This window comes from Camelus dromedarius, chromosome 8, assembly GCF_036321535.1.
Source record: "Camelus dromedarius isolate mCamDro1 chromosome 8, mCamDro1.pat, whole genome shotgun sequence".
In the NCBI taxonomy this organism is placed as follows: domain Eukaryota; kingdom Metazoa; phylum Chordata; class Mammalia; order Artiodactyla; family Camelidae; genus Camelus; species Camelus dromedarius.
In genome coordinates, this window is record NC_087443.1 from 16,230,187 (window position 1) to 16,250,057 (window position 19,871).

The 19,871-nt window shown below is 39.0% G+C and overlaps 1 protein-coding gene across 2 annotated transcripts; it reads left to right on the forward strand.

The window, feature by feature from the left end:
* Positions 1-131: 131 nt before the first annotated feature.
* ZNF248 (zinc finger protein 248) lies at positions 132-19,427 on the forward strand. 2 transcript variants are annotated; one of them, XM_010989933.3, is made up of 7 exons: positions 132-242; positions 1,067-1,130; positions 1,886-1,987; positions 2,080-2,121; positions 10,014-10,140; positions 10,418-10,513; positions 15,155-19,427. In XM_010989933.3, exons 4-7 carry the CDS (start codon positions 2,107-2,109, stop codon positions 16,648-16,650), a joined length of 1,734 nt encoding a protein of 577 aa, XP_010988235.1. In that variant the 5' UTR covers positions 132-242; positions 1,067-1,130; positions 1,886-1,987; positions 2,080-2,106; the 3' UTR covers positions 16,651-19,427. The 2 variants fall into 2 exon arrangements, with proteins under 2 accessions (XP_010988235.1, XP_031316751.1); XM_031460891.2 differs by lacking the exon at positions 1,067-1,130.
* The last annotated feature ends 444 nt before the right edge of the window (positions 19,428-19,871 follow it).

Genomic DNA, 19,871 nt, shown 5'->3' on the forward strand with positions numbered 1-19,871 from the left:
GTACTGCCGTTAGCTTACTTTTACAATTTAGGAGTGAGGCACCGCTTCTAAAGGTAAAGCCACCTAGCCAACCCAAGCAGCCAGGAGCCTAGTTCCAGCTCGCCGCCGCCGCGCCGCGCCGCTCCCTCCCTCTGCGCATGTGCATCCCCGCCTTCTCCTCCAGGCTTGTCCTTCCCCGGCCTCCAAGCCCCTCGTGGGAAACAATTCCTGGCTTCCAGGTCCACGCGGCAAGGGAGCTGCGGGTGAGCCCCTGAGGGAGGGGGTGAGGGCCGAGGGGGCCCCGCGCGGTTCAGGGAGCCGGCGGAGGCAGCGGTGCCAGGTGGTGGTTGGAGCCCCGCGAGCACCAGCGGGGCCGCAGGAATCTTCGGCGCCTGTAGAACTGAAGGGACGGCAGGCGGGGGCGTCTCTGCCTACAGGGGCCGAGGTCCCGAGCGGGAACGCGGGCTCTCGGGCTCGCTCGGCCCGCAGCATTCCAGCCCCAGAGCGGAGCGGGCGGCGCCGTCGTGTGGCCGCGGGTGGGGAGTGCGCGGCGCCGTCGTGTGGCCGCGGGTGGGGAGTGCGCGTGCGTGACGTGTGCGCTGGACCCACGGGGAGGGGGCAGGGGTGCGGGGAAGAGGGAGTGCGCGTGCGCGCGCTCCGCCGGGTGACGTGTGCGTGTACGCTGCTTGTGCGCTGGGCTTACGGGGAGCAGGGCGGCTGTGTTGGGGGGGGGGCGGAACGAGTGCTCCAGGCAGGTGGTCGGAAATAAATGGGTTTCCCGGACCAGATAGCCGGCAGGAGGCTTGGTTTTCGCATCTCCAAAATGCTGATATCGAGAATGCTTGCCGTATTGTGTTCTTTTGAGCTCTCACATTAATTAGCTGCTGTTGTGTGTGTTTGTTGCGGCTGGAGCTTGGACACGTTTCCAGGGCCTCCGTTCCTCAGTTAACTCGTTAATGAAATGGAGTTGGAAGGGGCTGGACCAGCTAGCCACCAAGGCTTTCTCCTAGCTCTAACATCACCCAGCTCCCCAGTTATTATTTATTGTGTATTCATTTGTTATTTGTTATGTATAATCATGACACAGTATCCTGAAGCCATCGAAGGCTGTGTGGCGGTGGAAGGTCTGGGACAAATTTAAGAAGAGAGAGGTGAGCTGGAGCTGAGAGGGGTGGGCACTCAGGCTACACAGAATGTCACCTCTTTGGAGAATTTGAAGGCATGGTCCGAGTAGAAAGGCTCACTAGCCATAGCTAAGGAAAGTCTGTTATTATCTGTCCCTACACACCCCCTCCTCCCTCATTCTCCATTGACTCCTTCCTGAGGCAAGCTGCCCTCAAACAGTGTCCCATTGTTGATGGCATCAGGAGAAATGCTGAGGTTCCTGCTCTCCTGGCCGTGTAGACTCCCAGGATGGTAGTGCAGGCAAGTCCTTTCTGGGTTGTTTGTGTCCTAATGAAAGATGAAAAAAAAAAAAAAAAAAAAAATTGAGCCCGAGAAGGTGACTGGCTCAGATCGTGCAATTTTTTAGTGCCAGAACCAAGGTTAAAAGTCAGGTCTGCAGATTTCTGGGCCACTGCAGGTTCTTTTGTCACTGTTAGGCCAAAGATAGTTTTTTATTAAAAGATCCTTTTGAAGATTGTGAATAGGTTAGAACAGACTTTTTTTTCTTTTTAAATCTTGCCTTAAACACCCCCATCCCTTTTTTAAGACCTTTCTTGGGTTATCTGACCTCACAGGATTAATGGTTTTAGCAGGTAAATAGATTAAATAGATTAACAATGTGGTTGGGGTGTTTTTTTTCCCATACAACATCAGTTTTGACAAATCTTTAGTGTTTCCTCCTTTAGCTTACTGTTACATATTAAACTCATCTTCTCATGTTTTTAATTTTTCTGTGTCACAGAACCTATATTGGTAATAAATCAATAAGAAACAAATGTTTACATTCACTCAGTGAAAAGTATCATGTCTAAGCTCAACATAAATCGGAGCCACACATGGACATGTAAGTATCTTTTGTGTGGAGCTGTGTAGGCAGGTGAATCCAGGAACTACAAGGCAGGCCAAGTTCTTACTTCTTTCTTCCTTCTCCCTCAGCGCTCCTTCCTCCACTAAGAGTGAAAAATGAACAAATCCCAGGTGAGTTTTTTTGTTTATTCCCACTTTGACTTAAAATGGATTTTCTCAAGTTTATAAAGGTTTATAAAACCTTGGATCTGCACATTTGTATTTCTAGCATGAGTAGCAGGTAGTCCTAACTTTTGTCTCTGCATTTCCATTTCAGCCTAATCAATGCAGTCTTGCTCCTTCACCACCAGTCACCTGAATCAATGGTGGAAAAGGCTACCAAATTGTAGTCAAATCCAATTTTGTCTTACTTGACCGTTTTGCAGCATTTGGTACTATTATCCATAGTCTCTTTGTCTTCAGAGTCTCTTCTGTTGTCTATCTTCTATCCCTCATGAAATTGTCTTTGCCTTTTTGCCCCAGCATTGCTTATCCCTGAGTTTATTGCTTATCCATTGCTTTGTATATCCTTAGCCCACTGCCCTTCTCAGTATACCTGTTTTTCCTGACTGATTTTGTCTTTAAAAAAAAAAATATGTATTTTTTTGAATTGGTAATATATTAACATGGTAAAGTAAATGATACAATAAAAATGTAAGTAAAAATTCACACCCCCAGTCTCTCTGTATCTGATTCTTCCTCCAGGTAGGGTGACATTTATTTCTCATCTAAACTGTGACACTTTCACTGCGAGTGAAAGAAGTTTTAATAACAGTTGTGCTGGGATGACTGCCATGTATTGGGACAGTCCCAGACGAACTGGAATGTATTGTCACCCTTTATAGGTATCCATTATTTCTAGTTTATTGTTTGTCCTCCCAGTGTTTTTTTATTCAGTTAAAAGAAAATTTGTGTGCCCTCAGCCTTTATTTAAAAGTGAATATATTACATTATGCTGTACACCAGAAGTTGACACGTTATAACTGACTACAGTGCAGCTTAAAAAAAGGGAATATATTATTCTTAGGGCTTCTTAAACTTAGATGCACCTGTACATCACTGGCAATGTGTTAAAATGCAGATTTTGATTTAGTAGATCTGGGTGGGCACCTGGAGGCTGCATTTCTAATCAATTCCCAGGTGAAGCTGATTCTGCTACTCAGGGAACCACACTGAGTAGTCCGTCTGTACACTATTTTCCATCCTCTTTTTTTGCTTTTCTTCACTTCCTTCACTGTCCCAGGGATCTTTCTTAACAGAACATGGATTGCTGCTTTCTTTGTTGTAATTGCATGGTAATTCAGTTGTGAATGTTCCATAGTTCATTAAACTAGTTATTAACTCAGCCTTTTGCTACTACAAACCATGTTTTAATGAATAACCTTGTACTTGTAGTTTTATTCTATCAGATAAATTCCCAGAAGTGAGATTGCCAGGTCAAAGGGTTGAATACAATTGATAAACTTCATCTGTTTGATGGGATTATAGTATCATTTTTGTATTTCTACTGGCACTGCATGAAAGTGTTTTGTTTCTCCACAGCTTCTCCCATAGAAATATGTGGTTTAACTTTTTAATGTTAGCAGCTAATACGTAAAAAGTAGTGTCTTATGTAGTTTACATCTGCAATTTTCTTAACTATGAGTGAGGCTGAATATTTTTTATGTATGTAAATCAAGTGTAAAAGGTGTCTTGTATTTATATTTCTGTGAACTATCTGTTCATGTCTTTTGCCCATTTTGCTCTTAGGTTTCTGTCTTTTTTTTCAACGTCTAGTTATATTCAGTGAAATCTAGGTATATTTTGGTGTCTTAGTATATTAGGGATACTAATGCTTGTTTTTTATATGACTTACAAAATGTTTCTGGTGTATCATTTGTCTTGAATAATTGTTCATGGGTTTTTTTTCCCCCTCATGTAGGTTTTCTGCTTTGGGATACCACATTTCACTTAGTCATCCTGTTTCCTTAGGCTCCCCTTGGCTGTGACAGTTTCTCAGACTTCCCTTGTTTTTGATGACCTTGTCAGTTTTGAGGAGTGTTTTGTAGATGTCCCTCACTTGGGAATTGTCTGCTATTTTTCTCGTGATTAGACTGGGGTTATTGGTTTCTTGGAGAAGGACCACAGAGGTAAAGTGTCATTTGGCAACATCTTATCAAGGGGTAAATGCTCTCAACATTACTTTTCACAGTTGATATGTCACCGTTGATCACCTGGCTGAGGTTGTATGGTCAGCTTTCTCCACTGTAAAATTATTCCTTTTTCCTGTTTTCATACTGTACTCTTTGGAAGAAAATGTGGAGTTCTTCTACACCTCCTTCATGGTGAAGTAGCCACATAAATTATTAGGAATTCTGCACAGGAGATTAGATTCGTGTATTCTCCTGTTTGTTAACTCAGTCAATTTTTATACCAAAATGAACTCATGACTAGTTATTTTATACTTTGTTTATAGTCCAATACTACCTTGTTCATTTTGTTGCTCAAATTGTTCCAGCTTGGTTATTAACTAGAGTACTTTCAACTGGTTCCTGTGTCCTTGTGACCTACGCCATTATTGTGTTTTTGAGTACTTCTTCCATAATTTCTGGTACAAGAAGATATTCCAGGCTCATCTTATATATTTCCTGCCTTAGAATTAGGCATTTTTTTTCTGAAGAGCTCTGGTTCCTTTTATTGGAGAATGATGTTAGAAACCAAGGTTGAGGGGCTGGGTGTGCCTGTTGCTACTGGTGTGCTTATAAACCCTCTCAGCTGACTGAACAAGGAAATAATATATGTGTACTAACTCACATATATACACATAACTATAAACATTTCAGTCTGTAACCATCTCTGTCTATATTAAGCTAAGCATTAGTTTACATTAATGACGTCTCCTGTTGTAATCATTAGCACATGGAACATTCTAGCTTTCTCCCCGTGCTTGTCTGTAACTCCCATTCTAGCAGTCTGGCTACCACCATCCTCATTTCATTTACTTAATTGTTCAGTTCCAACATACACATACAAGTAATTTCAGAGTTGTTAACCCATGGACTCTTGTTTCCTTCTAGTTTTTGGTCATAATGAATCAAGCTGCTGGAAACATTCATAATGTAGGTTTTTTCATAGATGTAAGATTTTAAATACCTACAGTGTGAAATTGCTTGATCATGTGTTAAGACTATTGTTAGCTTTGTAAGAAACTGCCAGTTTTACAAAAGTGCTGCATTATTTTGCTTTCCTACCAACTATGAATCAGAATTCCTGTTGTTCTGCATCTGGACCCGAAATTGACACTGTCATTGTTTGAGATTTAACTATTCTAATAAATGTGTCGCGGTATCTCATTTTTGTTTTAATTTGCATTTCCCTAATGACAGATGATATTGAGCATCTGTCCATAAATTTATTTGCTATCCATATGTCTTTGCTTGACGTGTTTGTTCAGATGTTTTGTCTGTTTTTTCAGTTAGGTCATTTGTTTTCTTACTATTGAGTATTCATAGTTCCTTTGTACATTTTGAATGCAATCCTTTATTAGACACATGTTGTGAATATTTTCTTCCAGTCTATGGCTTGTTCTTTCATTTGTTAAGAAGTGTCTTTTGCAAGGCAAAAGATTTCGTTTAATGAAATCCAACCCATGTATTTTTTTTTAATGGAATGTTTTTTAATGGAATGATTTTTCTGTTGTATCTAAAAACTCATCACCAAATCCAAGATAACACAGATTTTCTATATTCTATATTTTCTTCTAGAAGTTTTGTAGTTTTGCGTTTTACATTTAGGTCTGTGACTCATTTTTAATTCATGTTTGTATAAGATATAAAGTCTGTGTCTAGGTTCTTTTTTTGCATGGATGTACACTTGTTTAAGAATCATTTGTTTAAGGACTTTTTTTTCTCCATTTAGGTATTTGCCTTTGTCAAAAAATAGGTTGACTAAATAAAACAAAAACAACTTGTGAATATAACAAAAAAGAAACAGACTCACAGATAAACAAACTAGTTGTTACCAGTGGGGAGAGGGAAGGAGGGAGGGGGTAGATAGGAGTAGGGGATTGAGGTGCAAACTACTGTATATAAAATAAGTAAGTAAAATAAGTAAAAATACAAAGATACACAATACAGGAAATATAGCCTATGTTATATAATAGCTATAAATGGAAAATAACCTTTAAAAATTGTGACTCACTATATTGTACACCTGAAGCTTATGTATAGTACATCAACTATACCATACACACACACACACACACACACACACACACACACACACACAAATCAGTTGACTCTATTTCAGTGGATCTATTCCTGGCCCCTCTATTCTGTTCCACTGATCTATGTGTCTCTTTTACCAATAACATACTGTCTTGGTTACTTACAGCTTTATGTAAGTCTTGAAATCAGGTACCATAAATCCTCTTTTTCCTTCTTCCACATTTGTTGGCTATCTAGGTCTTTTACCTTTCCATATAAGCTTCAGAATCATTTTGTCAATGTCTAAAAAATAGCTGGGATTTTTATTTGAATAGCATTGAGTTATAGTATAAGTTGGGAAGAATTGACATCTTGTCAATACTGAGTCTTCTGACTGATGAATATGGAATATCTCTCCATTTATTTAGCTGTTTGACTTCTTCCAACAGTTTTTGTTTTTCTGCATATTCCTGTAATACACTGTGTTAGATTTATACTTGAGTACTTTTTTTTTTGGTGGTGTTGTAAATGGGATATTTTTAATTCAAAAATTTGAAATTTCCATTGTTAATTCTGATAATGGGAAAACAGTTAACTTTTTTGTATTGACCTTGTATCCTATGTGATTGCTAAATTTGCTTATTACTTCCAGGATTTTTTTTCTTTTTCTTTTTGTAGATTCTTTGGGATTTTCTACATACACAATCATGTTGACTTTGAATAAAGACAGTTTTTTTCCCTAATCATATACTTTTTATTTCAGTTTTTTTGTTTGTTTGTTTTGCCTTGTTTTAAGTCTTTCTGCACTAGCTATGATGTCCAGTACAAAGCTGAATAGGAGTATTGCAACAGGACGGCCTTGCCCTGTTCCTGCACTTAGAGGGAAGTGTCCAACCTCTTAACATTAAGTATGATGTTAGCTGTAGGGTTTTTATAGAGGGTCTTCATCAAGTTGAGAAAGTTCCCCTCTATTCCTAGTTTGCTGAGAGGTTTTATTATGAATGACTGTTGGATTTTGTCAAATGCTTTTTCTTCATGATATGATACGTACTGTTTCTTCTTTCATGTGTTGAATTATATTGATTGATTTTTTTTTAATGTTGACCCAGCCTTCCATATCTGCAATAAATTCCACTTGGTTGTGATCCGTATTTCTTTTTATATTTTGTCAGATTTGATTTGCCGATATTCGAGGATTTTTGTATCTGTTATTGAGAGTTATTGGTCTTTATTTTTCTCATAATATCTTGATCTATTTTTGGTATTAGGGTATTGTTGGCCTCATAATGAGTTTGGAAGTGTTATTTACCGGAGCAGATTATGGAGAATTGTTACTATCTTTTCCTTAGATGTTTAGTGGAGTTGACCAGTGACACCATCTGGGCTTGGTGCTTTTCTGTTTTGGAAGTGTTTTAATTATGGATTCAATTTTTTTAACAGTCTCTTCAGGTTATCTGTTTCTCCTTTTGTGAATTTGGTAGTTGTGTCTTAAGGAATTTGTTGAGTTCATGTATGTTATCAATTTTTCAGGAATAGAATTGTTTGTAGTATTTTCTTATTATTCTTTTATGTCATTAGGATTAGTAGTGTCACCTATCTTTCATTTTTGAGATTCACAATTTGCTTCTTTATTCTTTTTTTCTTGGTTACTTTGGAGGTTTATTAATTACAGAAGCAACTTTTGATTTCATTGACTTTTTCTATTTTTTTCATGTTTTCAGTTAAACTGATTTTTATTATTTCCTTTATTTTGCTTGCTTCAGTCTTAATTTCCCTTTTTTTGGTCTAGTTTACTGAGATGGAAGCTTAAGTTGTTGATTTTAAATCTTTTCTGATATATACATTTGATGCTGTATGTTTCCCTCTATGCACTGCTTTCATTGCATCCCACAAATTTTGATACATGGTATTTTCATTTTTTTTCCATTTCATTTAAAATATTTTAAAATTTCATTTGAGACTTCTTCTTTGACCTCTAAGTCATTTATAACTATGTTGTTTAACTTTCATGTATTTAGGGAGTTTTTCACCTATCTCTTGTTTATTGATTTCTATTTAATTCCATTGTGGTCTGAGAACATGTTTTGTATGATAGCTATTGTTTTAAATTTGTCCGGATGTGTTTTGTGGCCTAGACTGTGATCTGTCTTGATGAATATTCCGTGTGAGCTGGAATAGAATGATAGAATGTGTGTTTTGTCTTTTTGGATGGAGTATTCTACAAATGTCAATTAGATCATGTTGATTGATAGCGCTGTTCAGCTCATCTGTATGCTTAACTGATTTTCTGCTTGCTTTATCTCTCAGTACTGACAGAGGGATATTGAAGTCTTCAGCTATAATTATAGATCTGTTTATTTCTCCTTTCAGTTCTATCAGTTTTTGCTGTATGTATTTTGATATTCTTTTGTTAGGTGCATACATTTTAGATTGTGTCTTCTTTCTCTCACGTGACTTGAACCCATCTAATGAGTTCTTAATTTCAGGTATTGTAATTTTCAACCTTAGAATGCCCATTTGATGTGTGTATGTATGTACTTGTCTGTGTATACACATGTATCAGAGATCCCCAGGACCATCGCCAGGTTCAGTGATGTGCCAAGATGACTCAGCATGTAGCTGTACTTATAGCTGTGACTTATTAAAGTGAAAGGATACAAAGCACAGTCAGCAAAGGGAAAAGGCATGTGGAGCATAGCCCAGAGGAGACCAGGCACAAGCTTCTAAGAGTCTTCTCCTAGTAAAGACGTAAGTCGTATAGCAATGAGGTGTGACGACAGGTATGAAATGACTGCCAGGGAATCTCGACATACATTCAGTGCTCAGCTTCTATCAGGGGCTAGTCACATAGATACTCTCTGCTCAGCATGTAACGAAATTCCAGACTCCAGAAGGAATGCATGTGTGCAGCATAAACCATATTGTTTACACAAACAGGTTAGGCACAGTGAACCATTCTTATCAAGGAATGGTGAGAACCCTCCAGAAATCCAAGCTCCTGGATGCCAGCCAAGGGACACCCTTGCAGCAGACCTTTCAAAGAACAGCAGTCTTAGGCCTGCTCTATTAATTCTTTCTCCACAACACACAGAACCACATATCTGTTGAACTTCTCCCATCCTTTCATTTATTTTATTCATATTTTCCTCTTTTTATTGAACATATCAATCATAATTCATTTTGAAGTTCTTATTTATTCCAGTATCCGAACCTCCCAAGAGTCTGCTTTTATTGTCCTTTTTTTCTTGGTCTGTGTGTCTTCATATAACATGAAATTTTTTTTATTGGATGCCAAGCGTTGTATTTAACAACACAAATATTGGTAGAGGCTCCAGAAAATGATCTCTTTTAGCTGAGAGGATCCATCCTTTTTTCTCTGGTAGGCAGGTAGAATGCAGAGCTGGTCACTTTAATCAGTTGAGCTTGGTTAGGTCCTGTACCATATTAATTTCAGTTCCTCTATTCATTTTAACAACTTCCTTCCTTCCTCAGTGTAAGTTAACCTGATAATATAAAAGACAATATGAAAGAACTAACTTTTTCTTGGTTACCACAGTCTACTTTGTGTATACTGTTAGCTCCTACAATGTCTAATTTAATAAATGTTACTGTGTATGTCTCCTTATCGGGAATCGTATTTGTAGCAACTAGGACAGTTCCAGGCCCCTAGTGGAAACTCAGTTTGTATAAGATACTACTTTTATCGTACATACTCTAACATAAAAGAAGGCAATCCTACATATCAATTTTTAGTAAATTCTAAAGAGATTAGTTCTTTTAAATGTTTTCCACTCATATCGCTCTGACAACTTCATATAGAAAAGGAATATACTGTTACAGGAACAAGTGTCATTCAGAGATGTGTGTGTGGACTTCACCCAGGAAGAGTGGTACCTACTGGATCCTACTCAGAAGATATTATACAGAGATGTGATCCTGGAAAATTACAGCCACCTTGTCTCAGTAGGTAAGAATTTTTTTCCCATGTGATTACCAGTAGCATGCATTTCTTAGTTGATGAAACATAAGAACTCCTTGTGGAATTTTCTGACTGGGACTCAAGGTTCTAAGAGGACCAGTCCCTTTGGCCACTATAAAGAATGCTATGTCCTTCCCTCCTCCAGGATTGGCTCATTTCGGCACCTCCTTAGATAGCTCCTGAAGCTCTGCCTTTCTTCCTCGTCATTTTTTCAGTCCCCAAGGCCAGGCTGTTTAGCCATAGTCCTGTGTTGTTTTCTTTACAGGGAATTGCATTACTAAGCCAGAAGTGATCTTCAAGATTGAGCAAGGAGAAGAGCCCTGGATACCAGAGGAAAGATTCCCAAAACAGTACCTCTCAGGTGAGTTAGTAAGTTCTCAGGCAGATGAAAGCCAGAGGAAATGAGACCTTAGGCCACTGGTTTATGGTTTATCAACTTTGAAATATTTTTTAGAAATTTCTTTTTTTAGCCCCAGACCTTTTGAAGTGATTAAGAACAGTTGGCCCACATCCCTCTATTACCTTAATCACATCCTTCATATGTTACTTTCATTCATAAACACTGTCATTTGTTCTTTGACATCTTAGAGTGATTTGCCTATACCCATAATCCAAACTCAGTTGGCTTCATCTTAGGTAATTTTTCTTGGCTAGTTTAGCTTTTAAAATTGTTCACCTTCCCTCTGTTGTCTTTAGACATCTTTTATTAGATGGTATGTATCCAAGCAATACTTCTATATATTCATTTAACAGATACATGCTGAGCTCCCACCGTGACCCAGTTACGTTTGTAGGTAATTAAAAGTATGTCCCTGTTATCAAAGAGTGTATATTACACTGAGGGGCAAAAAGCATACGTGTGTAGGTACAGGGTTGTGTGTGTGGGTATGTGTACATACATACACACACGTGGTGTCAGGCAGTGGTAAGTATTATGAAGAGTTAAAGCAGTGGAAAGGGGTTTGGAGAATGATGGAATGTGTTATTTGGTAAAGAAGTCAAGGGAAAACCTTTTTGATGAGGTCCACAGTAGAAATGAGTCTCTAATAAAAGTGTGAGCTATGTGGATTCTGAGAATTCCAGGCAGAGGGAACATCAGGTGCTGAACTTCTTAGACAGGTGTGCTCTCAGAGTGTCAGAAGAATGGCAAGGCTGTCAGCATTGTGGGAGGTGAGTGGGCATGAGGGAGATTGGCAGGAGATGATGTCATAGAAGTAGCAGGGACCGTGACAGATACGTTAATTGTATTTTGAGTGATTTGGGAAATCTTCAGGCTCTTTTGACTCAGTGTAAATCAGATTTAGCTATCAGATCTACAGTTTTGAAGGATCTCTCTGACTTCTGTGCAGTGAATATGTGGTGGGTAGGCGGTGCTTAGGCATGAGCAAGGGAAAAATATCAACAGGACACTATTGTGTACTCTGGAGGAGAGAGGACAGTGGCTAAGGCAATGTTGGAAGTGCTGAGAAATTGTAGATTTGTACGTATATCTTAAGATGAGGCCAACAGGATTTGCCGCTGGGTTGGATATAGAGAGAAAGAGAGGAGTTAAGCCTGATTCCAATGATTTGTCTCTTGCATCTGATAATTTAGGGTACCATTGACTGAGATAGAGAAAATCCGGAGGAGAGATTATAGGGGAGTTGCTACAAATTTTACATTTGGACAGAAGCTTGAGATAATTGTTGTAATCTGGGATTGAATAGGAGATTTGAAACACATCATATAAGTACATGGTTGAGGCCAGAACTAGAAGTATCCATTTGAAAGCCATCAGCTTTAGGTGGGGTTAAAGGTTGGGGCTAGATGAAGTCTTCTAGATTAGAGATAGGCAAACTTTTTTGTTAAAGACCAGATAGTAAATATTTTAGGCTTAGTGGGCCACACATGGTCTTGGTCGCTGCTGCTGCTGCTCCTCTTCTTACCTCTTTCTCTTCCTCCTGTGCTTCCCCTTCACTCCTCTCTACTGCCCCTTCCATCTTTTTCCCTCTAAAAACATAAAAAGTATTCTTAGTTCTAGGACCACCGCCTTGTAGTCACAATTTGCAGACCCCTTTTCTACAGAGTGGTTGTTTGGAAATGAGAGAGGTGGTCCTGGGACAATACCGCTTTTACAAGGTGTGTAAGTCCATTAAATCTCATCATTAGAGGAGCTTGAGAGGATCAGTGTGAGTCACATGAAAATTAGAGAGACTCGTTTCCCAGGGGTCAAATAAGGAACAGTCTACCATCCATTACTACCACGGGGTCAGCATACTGAACCCATCATCTCCTAGTACTAGTCTTTTCATACTTTTGTGGTTGTTTTCCTTTCAAAACCATCTTCTGCATCTCTTCATTTTCTCACTTATTTACTGATGTTGTTCAAAACCATTAACTCTGTGTTCTGTCATTCCTGACTCGATCTTATTTTTAACTGGTTATTTTTTTACCCAAAGGATCCAATTTATCTTTCACTAACCCAACAAAGTTACTCCTTATCCATAAATGAAATTACAGTCTCCTTTCATTGACTATCACAATGCGGTCCTATTCTGTATATCTCAGTGTCTTTCTGCTCTTCAGAATGTGTACTAAACCTCATACTATCTTAAATCTTAAATTTCACTTATAAACATTTTCTCTTTTTTCTGTAACTTTTACTTTTGTTTGTTTTGCCTTCTCAGAAACTTAATTAAAATTGTACGTGTAAAGTATTTGAACTTTGTATGGTGTATAGTAATGGTTTGTTGTTATTATTTCATTTATTTTAAGTCAGAGCTCAGTTTTTTGCTAGAACTTTAATAGTCCGTATTTTCTACACTAGTAGCTGTAACCCCAAAACTCAGGCCTGACCATGTGATTGTTGCTTAGGGTTTCTTTCCTTGTTGAGATTTTGTTTTTCCAAAGAGAAGGCCCTTCATACTCTTCCTAATTCTTATATTTTAATAATTACTTTGTTGCATAACTATGGAGCCAAGTTTAGAAGCAATCACTCTTCTTCATCCATTCAGAGAGCATTCTGTAGTGCTTTTCCTAAATGCACATTCCCATATTCTGTCCTCGTGTATTACAGTTCATCAGGTACAGGTTGGAAATAATTCATAAGTACATTGCTTTTTTAGAATCATTAATGTACTGTCTCTTCAATGAGGTCAGAGGAAACAGGATTTTGGTAACACTTAACCAAGAGCTAGACTATGACCATGGTAAAGGGTGTAGCCTTGAGCAATGGAATTTTTATACAGACAGTAACTTCTTCTAAAGGCAGCAAGTGGAAGCTGAAAATGGTAGGGATGTTTTAGAGTTTGTTGGCTTTTGTCTTTTAATATTATTTTTGTGGCTTGTTGTTTTAAATTAAAGTAAGTAGCCTTTCCTGAAGGATGTCCCAGTCGCAAGGAGAGCCAAGGCTGGTGTAGCTGATTAAGTGATAGGTGTGTTGCTGAGAACGAGCAATTTATTAGAGATTCAGTTAGAGCTGCACAGGTAGTTTTTTAATGGACTTGAGGAATTATGACGTGAACTCGTAATGTGAATCCAGTTTTTGTTTTGGTTTGTGTTTGCCAAGATGATAACTATTATCAGTTAGTCTTTGGAGCAATGGGCTGTTAGAGATTTCTTTTAACATGTGATTAACATTGCTGCATTGGGAAGCAGCCGTAAAGTATAGCCAAGAATTTTTATGATAAAGTTTGTTGAAGGTGTCAGAACCATATAGAGAAATGTGTTCATTATGGGTCTCACAAGTAAGTAAAAGCCAAGATGAGGCTAGATATGAATGCAGAAAACCTTGATGTAAAAGATAAATCTGGATATAAATAAAAGCAGGCTTAAACATCAGTACTGCTTCAGAAACAAAAGTTGTTTTGGGGAAAAGTAAGCCCGCAGACTGAAGTAACAAAACATACGACTTGATGGCTGGGCCAGCTTCATTAACAGCTGTGACAAAACAAAATGAACCTGGGCCTTTTGCAGAGGTGGCCTGTCCCTCATCTGTTTTGTATTTCCTGTTGGACATCTGTGTTGTTGTGAATCACAACTAGATAGAGTCTGGGGTACAGCATTGTCCCTTAAAACATGAGGAACTAGGTGCTTTCAGAAATCTATTTTGATGTTGATATGTCAAAGGGGAAAAAAAGAAATGGCAACCTGCAAATTCCTGTGGATCCTACCACAGTCATCAAGCTGTGTGGGGATAAGGACATGTCCAGCTGAAATCGCCCTGTCATACGTTTCTCAGTCTGTTTTCCTTAAAACAGCAACAACAATTACAGCAAAACTCCCTTGTCGAACTTACCCAGTTCTCAGAGCTTCCTTCTCCCTAAGTGAAGAACTCTCAGAAAATGTCCATCCCTTGCTCACCACGTCTTGAGTTCATTTCACCTTCTCCAGTCTGCTTCTTTCATGGGAGTTAAAAAAAAAAATTATTCTTTGTGAGTTAAAGGCAAAACTAGATCCTAGCCTATAGGACTATTCTGAACCTGAGGAAGTTAGTGTTTTCAGAATTTTAGTATGGTGTTGATGTGCAGAGTAGAAGCAAGTACTCCAGCAGTAATATCCCACTCCCCCCCCCCCCCAGTAATCAGTGTATGAGGGGATTAGGGCTAAACTCTGTTCTATCATAGTTCATCCTTTGAAAGCATCCTTTGGTCTCCTAATCTTCAGTGTCACTTTATTCAGTGTTTACTGTCTCCATTGGGCTCACTCCCTTCTCTGAGGATCAGCCACTCTCCAGTTCCCTAGGCTTTGAATTTTATTTCACCTTTGTCTGTCCAGTTTTGAAGGTTATATTTATAAAGTAAATGGCATTGCCACTTTGCTTTCCCTGTTTCCACCGCAGCAAGTATTTATTTTCCACTCAAACCAGAAGGACAAAGGAAATGTATACATAGATTTAGTTCACACCAAGAAACTGAGCCCAAAACAATAGAAGTGACTACGTAATAGGACATTTGTGTGAAAGTCCCGTTCCATTGGAAGTGTACTAGGATTCATAAGATGTGGTTATTTTTCTCATTTCTAGAAGACTGGAAAGTTGATGACCTGATAGAGAGCAGCCAGGAAAATCAAGATGAACATTTTTGGCAACTTGCTTTCACCACCAACAAAAAGTTAAGTACAAATAGTGGTGATAGAGTAAGAAAAACTTTCAGTCTAGGTACAGACTCCGTTCCTTCCAGAAATTTTCTGTGTAAGATATGTGACTCATGTGAAATGAGTTTGAAGAACATTTCAGGCTTAATTATTAACAGAAAGAACTATTCTGGAAAGAAGTCGGATGAGTTTAATGTATATGAGAAGTTACTCCTTGACATTAGGCATGAGAAAACTGCTGGAGGGAGATCTTATAAATATAATCAAAAAAGGAATGTCCTCCATCATAGCCCAGATCTCACTCAGCCTATTTTTAACCAGCCTTTTGAGTATAATGAAAATGGACAAGGCTTCCATGGGGAGGCAGCCTTTTTCACAAACAAGAAAGCTCAGAGAGGAGAGACACTCTGTAAATATAATGAATGTGGAAGAACCTTCATCCAAAGTTTGAAGCTCAATTTATCTCAGAGAACTCATTTGGAAATGGAGCCATATGAATGCAGTATTTGTGGGAAGTCCTTCTTTGTGGATTTAAGATTGGGACATCAGAGAGCTCTTACAGGGGACAATCCTTATGAATTTGATGAATATGGGCAAATTTTCTGTGACAATTCAACTTTCATTATCCCTCAGGGAACTTACCCAAGAAAAATCCCCCATGAATATAAAGTAAATCACAAAACATGGGAAAAGTCAGCCCTCTTTAAACATCAGATAGTACACATGGGGGAGAAACCTTATCAGCACAATGAAAATGGAAATACTTCCAACAAGAAGTCACACTTCACCCAGCTTCGAAGAGCTCACTCAGGAGAAAAAACCTTCGAATGTGGTGAATGTGGGAAGACATTCTGGGAGAAGTCAAACCTCACTCAACATCAGCGAACACACACAGGAGAGAAACCCTATGAATGTACTGAATGTGGGAAATCCTTTTGTCAGAAACCACATCTTACCAACCATCAGCGAACGCACACAGGAGAGAAACCCTATGAATGTAAGCAGTGTGGGAAAACATTCTGTGTGAAGTCAAACCTCACTGAACATCAGAGAACCCACACAGGGGAGAAACCCTATGAATGTAACGCATGTGGAAAATCCTTCTGCCACAGGTCAGCCCTAACTGTACATCAGAGAACACACACAGGAGAGAAACCCTTTATATGTAATGAATGTGGGAAATCCTTCTGTGTGAAGTCAAACCTCATTGTGCATCAAAGAACTCACACAGGGGAGAAACCTTATAAATGTAATGAGTGTGGGAAAACCTTCTGTGAGAAATCAGCTCTCACTAAACATCAGAGGACTCACACAGGGGAGAAACCCTATGAGTGTAGTGGATGTGGGAAAACCTTCAGTCAGAGGTCAGTGCTCACTAAACATCAGAGGATTCACACCAGGGTGAAAGCACTCTCAGCGTCCTGAACGTCCAGAAGCCTTCATCCACGCGTTCAGATTCGTTATACAGTTTTTTAAAGTGAGATTACTGAAACCCAAAGAAGGCCACAGATTATTAGAAAGTCACGTTTTTTTGTACTTCACACAGTTACTACTAGAATAAAGCCTTATTAATGTTTTGAATATGTGAAAGCTTCCAAGAAAAGTTACAACTTTTCACCAGAAAATTTGTATTGAGGGGAAATCCATTGAAGTCATGTGATAAAAATCTTCATGTAGAATTGATGTTGTGTAGGATTGTATTCCGGATGTGATACCAAAATTTTATTGTAACTGTAATGGATGCTATTCCTTTATACTTATGTTCACAGTGGAATCTGGAGTTCAAAAAAGTTACATGACAACAGGATTAAACATTTATGTGAAGAGTCCCTGATGTTTGCAGGCCTTATGTGAGTGTGCTAATGTAACAGAAATTTGAGGTGTCCCTGATTTGTATATTAGAGCCCAACGTGCTTGTGAAAAGAAAATCTGAACCCTTAGTTAAGTAACTATTCTGGCCTATATTAATATTTCCCACGTTATTTACTACCAGTGTCTTTATAGGTGGATATAACTATATGTTGGTTTATATGTATTTGTAAATATATTTATACACACGTACCAACACACAGGAATCTGCTGCAGTAGGCTCATACTGGCTTGTAAGTACTGCTGATTATTAAATTTTCAGGAATTTTGCAAGCCCATTGCTAAACATAGTCATTGTTTGAAAATTAAACTGTATAAACTTACAGTTAAATTATATTAAGAACAAAGGTAATACGTAGTCAGCCCTTCCTAATTCTTTTACAGTATTTTGTTATTATCTTTGTTCTTTGGGTTATTTGTGTTGTTGAATCTGCATGGTGAAACTACCGTATGACGACGTGTCACTACACCTCTCTTCCCAGCTCTACGTTCAGTGCCATCGTGTTGGTAGCTTGGCTTTAGTGAGAGTATTTGCACTGTGGAAATTGGCAGACTTTACAAATCAGGATCTCTGTTTTCTCAGAGAACCTGTTTTCAGGTATTTACAGCAGTACACCACTGTATACATGAAAATACATTTGGAAAATTTTAAGTACAAGCCACATACCCCTTCTCCTGTTTCATGACATAAATAAATGGCTAGGGCCATCGCTGCTGAGTGGCCTCTTCAATAAAGAAGCCAAAATATGTTTTTGTGAGGTTTTTAACTACCTCTGCATCAGTCCTATTCTAAATACGACCAGCGTCCCTCTGTAGTGTGGCCAGTATATTCTGTTTTACAACCATATCACTCCCCTTTCCTCTGACTTTGCTGGCATACAAGAATGAGTATGACCATTGGTACTGAGCTTCCACTTCCATAAAACCAAATAACATTTTTCTGAGGTTATTCAGCTGTCTCGGTTCAGTCGATAATGTAAGTGCTGTTAATCACAACCATATTTACATAGATTTCGCAAAGATTAACGTCAGTTACGGACAGTAACACTCCCTGCATTCTACAAATAAAATGTAGTGGTATGTAATGAAGTGCTCCTGTCATACGCTTGGTGTTTCATTGCTGTAACTATTTAGGCATGATGTGTATAACCCAAGAACTGTATTTGTATTTAATTTAATGGAGTGTAATATACTGTCTCCCCCTCCATTGTCCTGTGGTTTCCTTTGCTTCCTTGGAACACCTTGATAAGCAGTTTCAAGAGACATTGCCCACCCTACAGCCATTCCCTACTTCGTACTTGCTGGGCTCTGTGTTCTCTGTGTCTGGCCTTCCCCCAGATGATTTAGGGTTAAACCCAGGTTAGTCCAAGTCATTCATGAAGACTCTATTCTAATGATTTTGTTGGGGTCGATGTGTGAGCAGTGAGGTGTTTGGAAACTATTCTGTTGTACTTGTGGGAAAGATCTCAGTGATAAAATTCTGTGGTGACATGAGAAGAGATTGTCTCTCTCCTGGACTTCTTCATGTCCATATGTCACACTAGGTTATAGCTTGTGGCTCTAAAGGGCAATAGTCTGAAGATGACAGTCCACAAGATGGGAAAAGCCTGGCTCAGAGGTGACATCACTGAGCTGCACAGCTCTATCCAGACCTGCTCTCCACTAGGACTTTGTGTCACTGTGGCAATAATGGCTTCTTATTTATTCTTAGGGCTGTCTTTTATTCAGAGCTGAAGGCATTTCCCCGATACAGATGAATTCTTTTCTAAGTGTTAATGTTCTATGCAGCACTTTTAGGGAAGAATTTTTCCTTACGACAATATAGGGATGGCTGTTTATATCAGCCATGGTTCTGGTGAAAAACAGAATTCTACTCTAACTAAGAAGATTTTAATGGCAGGCTTATTACAGTGGTTTGGGCCAGAAACAAGGAATAATGAAGCACCCAGAGACTAGCATCACCAGGAAGACATTACCATTCTCAGTCCTTAAGGGGCAGAGGGTGGAAGCAAGTGTCACAGAGCCTGACAGGAGCTGCTCTCATGGAGGAAGGACCACCTCGTAGGAGATGTTGTCACTAGTGAAACTGTGGCACCAAATTGCTGGAACCCAACCAGATGCCGCGTGCAGGTGAGCCCAAGTGGGCACTGAGAAGGTAGAGGGGAAGGTCTGGGTGGAGCCATTGGAAAATAAGCAGCACTGTGTTTTTTATCCCTGTAAATTCCTGTGTGAAGGGTCAGTCTTAGAAATAAAGTTCTTCTACTAGTTGAAAGTTAAATGTTTCCGCTTCATTGTGCTTTTGTGTTGTCACAATAAATCCCTTTTGGAACCAAGCACTGTGGCAAGTATGTCTCTTCCTTTGATGTGTGTGAAGCAGACATGTTAAATTATTCATATATCCTTCCATGATATTTCTTGTTACATATAGTAGGAGGTTGGCAGCTCTCTGTTCTTCCAAATAAATAGCCAGTTCTCCCTGCACTGTTTGATTAATTCATCCTTTTTCTTGTTCGCGTGATATGACGCTTTTATTATGTACTTAAAGATTTTGAAGGGGCTATTTGAACTTTTCTGCATTCTTCTAGTAATAAAACCTGTTCTTCTGAGCAGAGTTGGCATTTACCCCAGATGACACCATCTCTTCCTGGCCCCACATTTGTACTCATCCGGGAATGATCCTTTGTTACAAAACAGGCCAATGAGAAGCCATCCTAGAATATTTTTACTGAGAAGTCATCGTGACCAGATAGTCTGTGTCTTTGCTGCTACCACCAGCC

Bases quoted from the DNA above. Each gene is read 5' to 3' on its own strand.
- ZNF248 (XM_010989933.3), top strand. The intron at 10,141-10,417 runs GTAAGAATTTTT...TTTTCTTTACAG, and splicing joins CAGCCACCTTGTCTCAGTAG to GGAATTGCATTACTAAGCCA. The intron at 10,514-15,154 runs GTGAGTTAGTAA...TCTCATTTCTAG, and splicing joins CCCAAAACAGTACCTCTCAG to AAGACTGGAAAGTTGATGAC.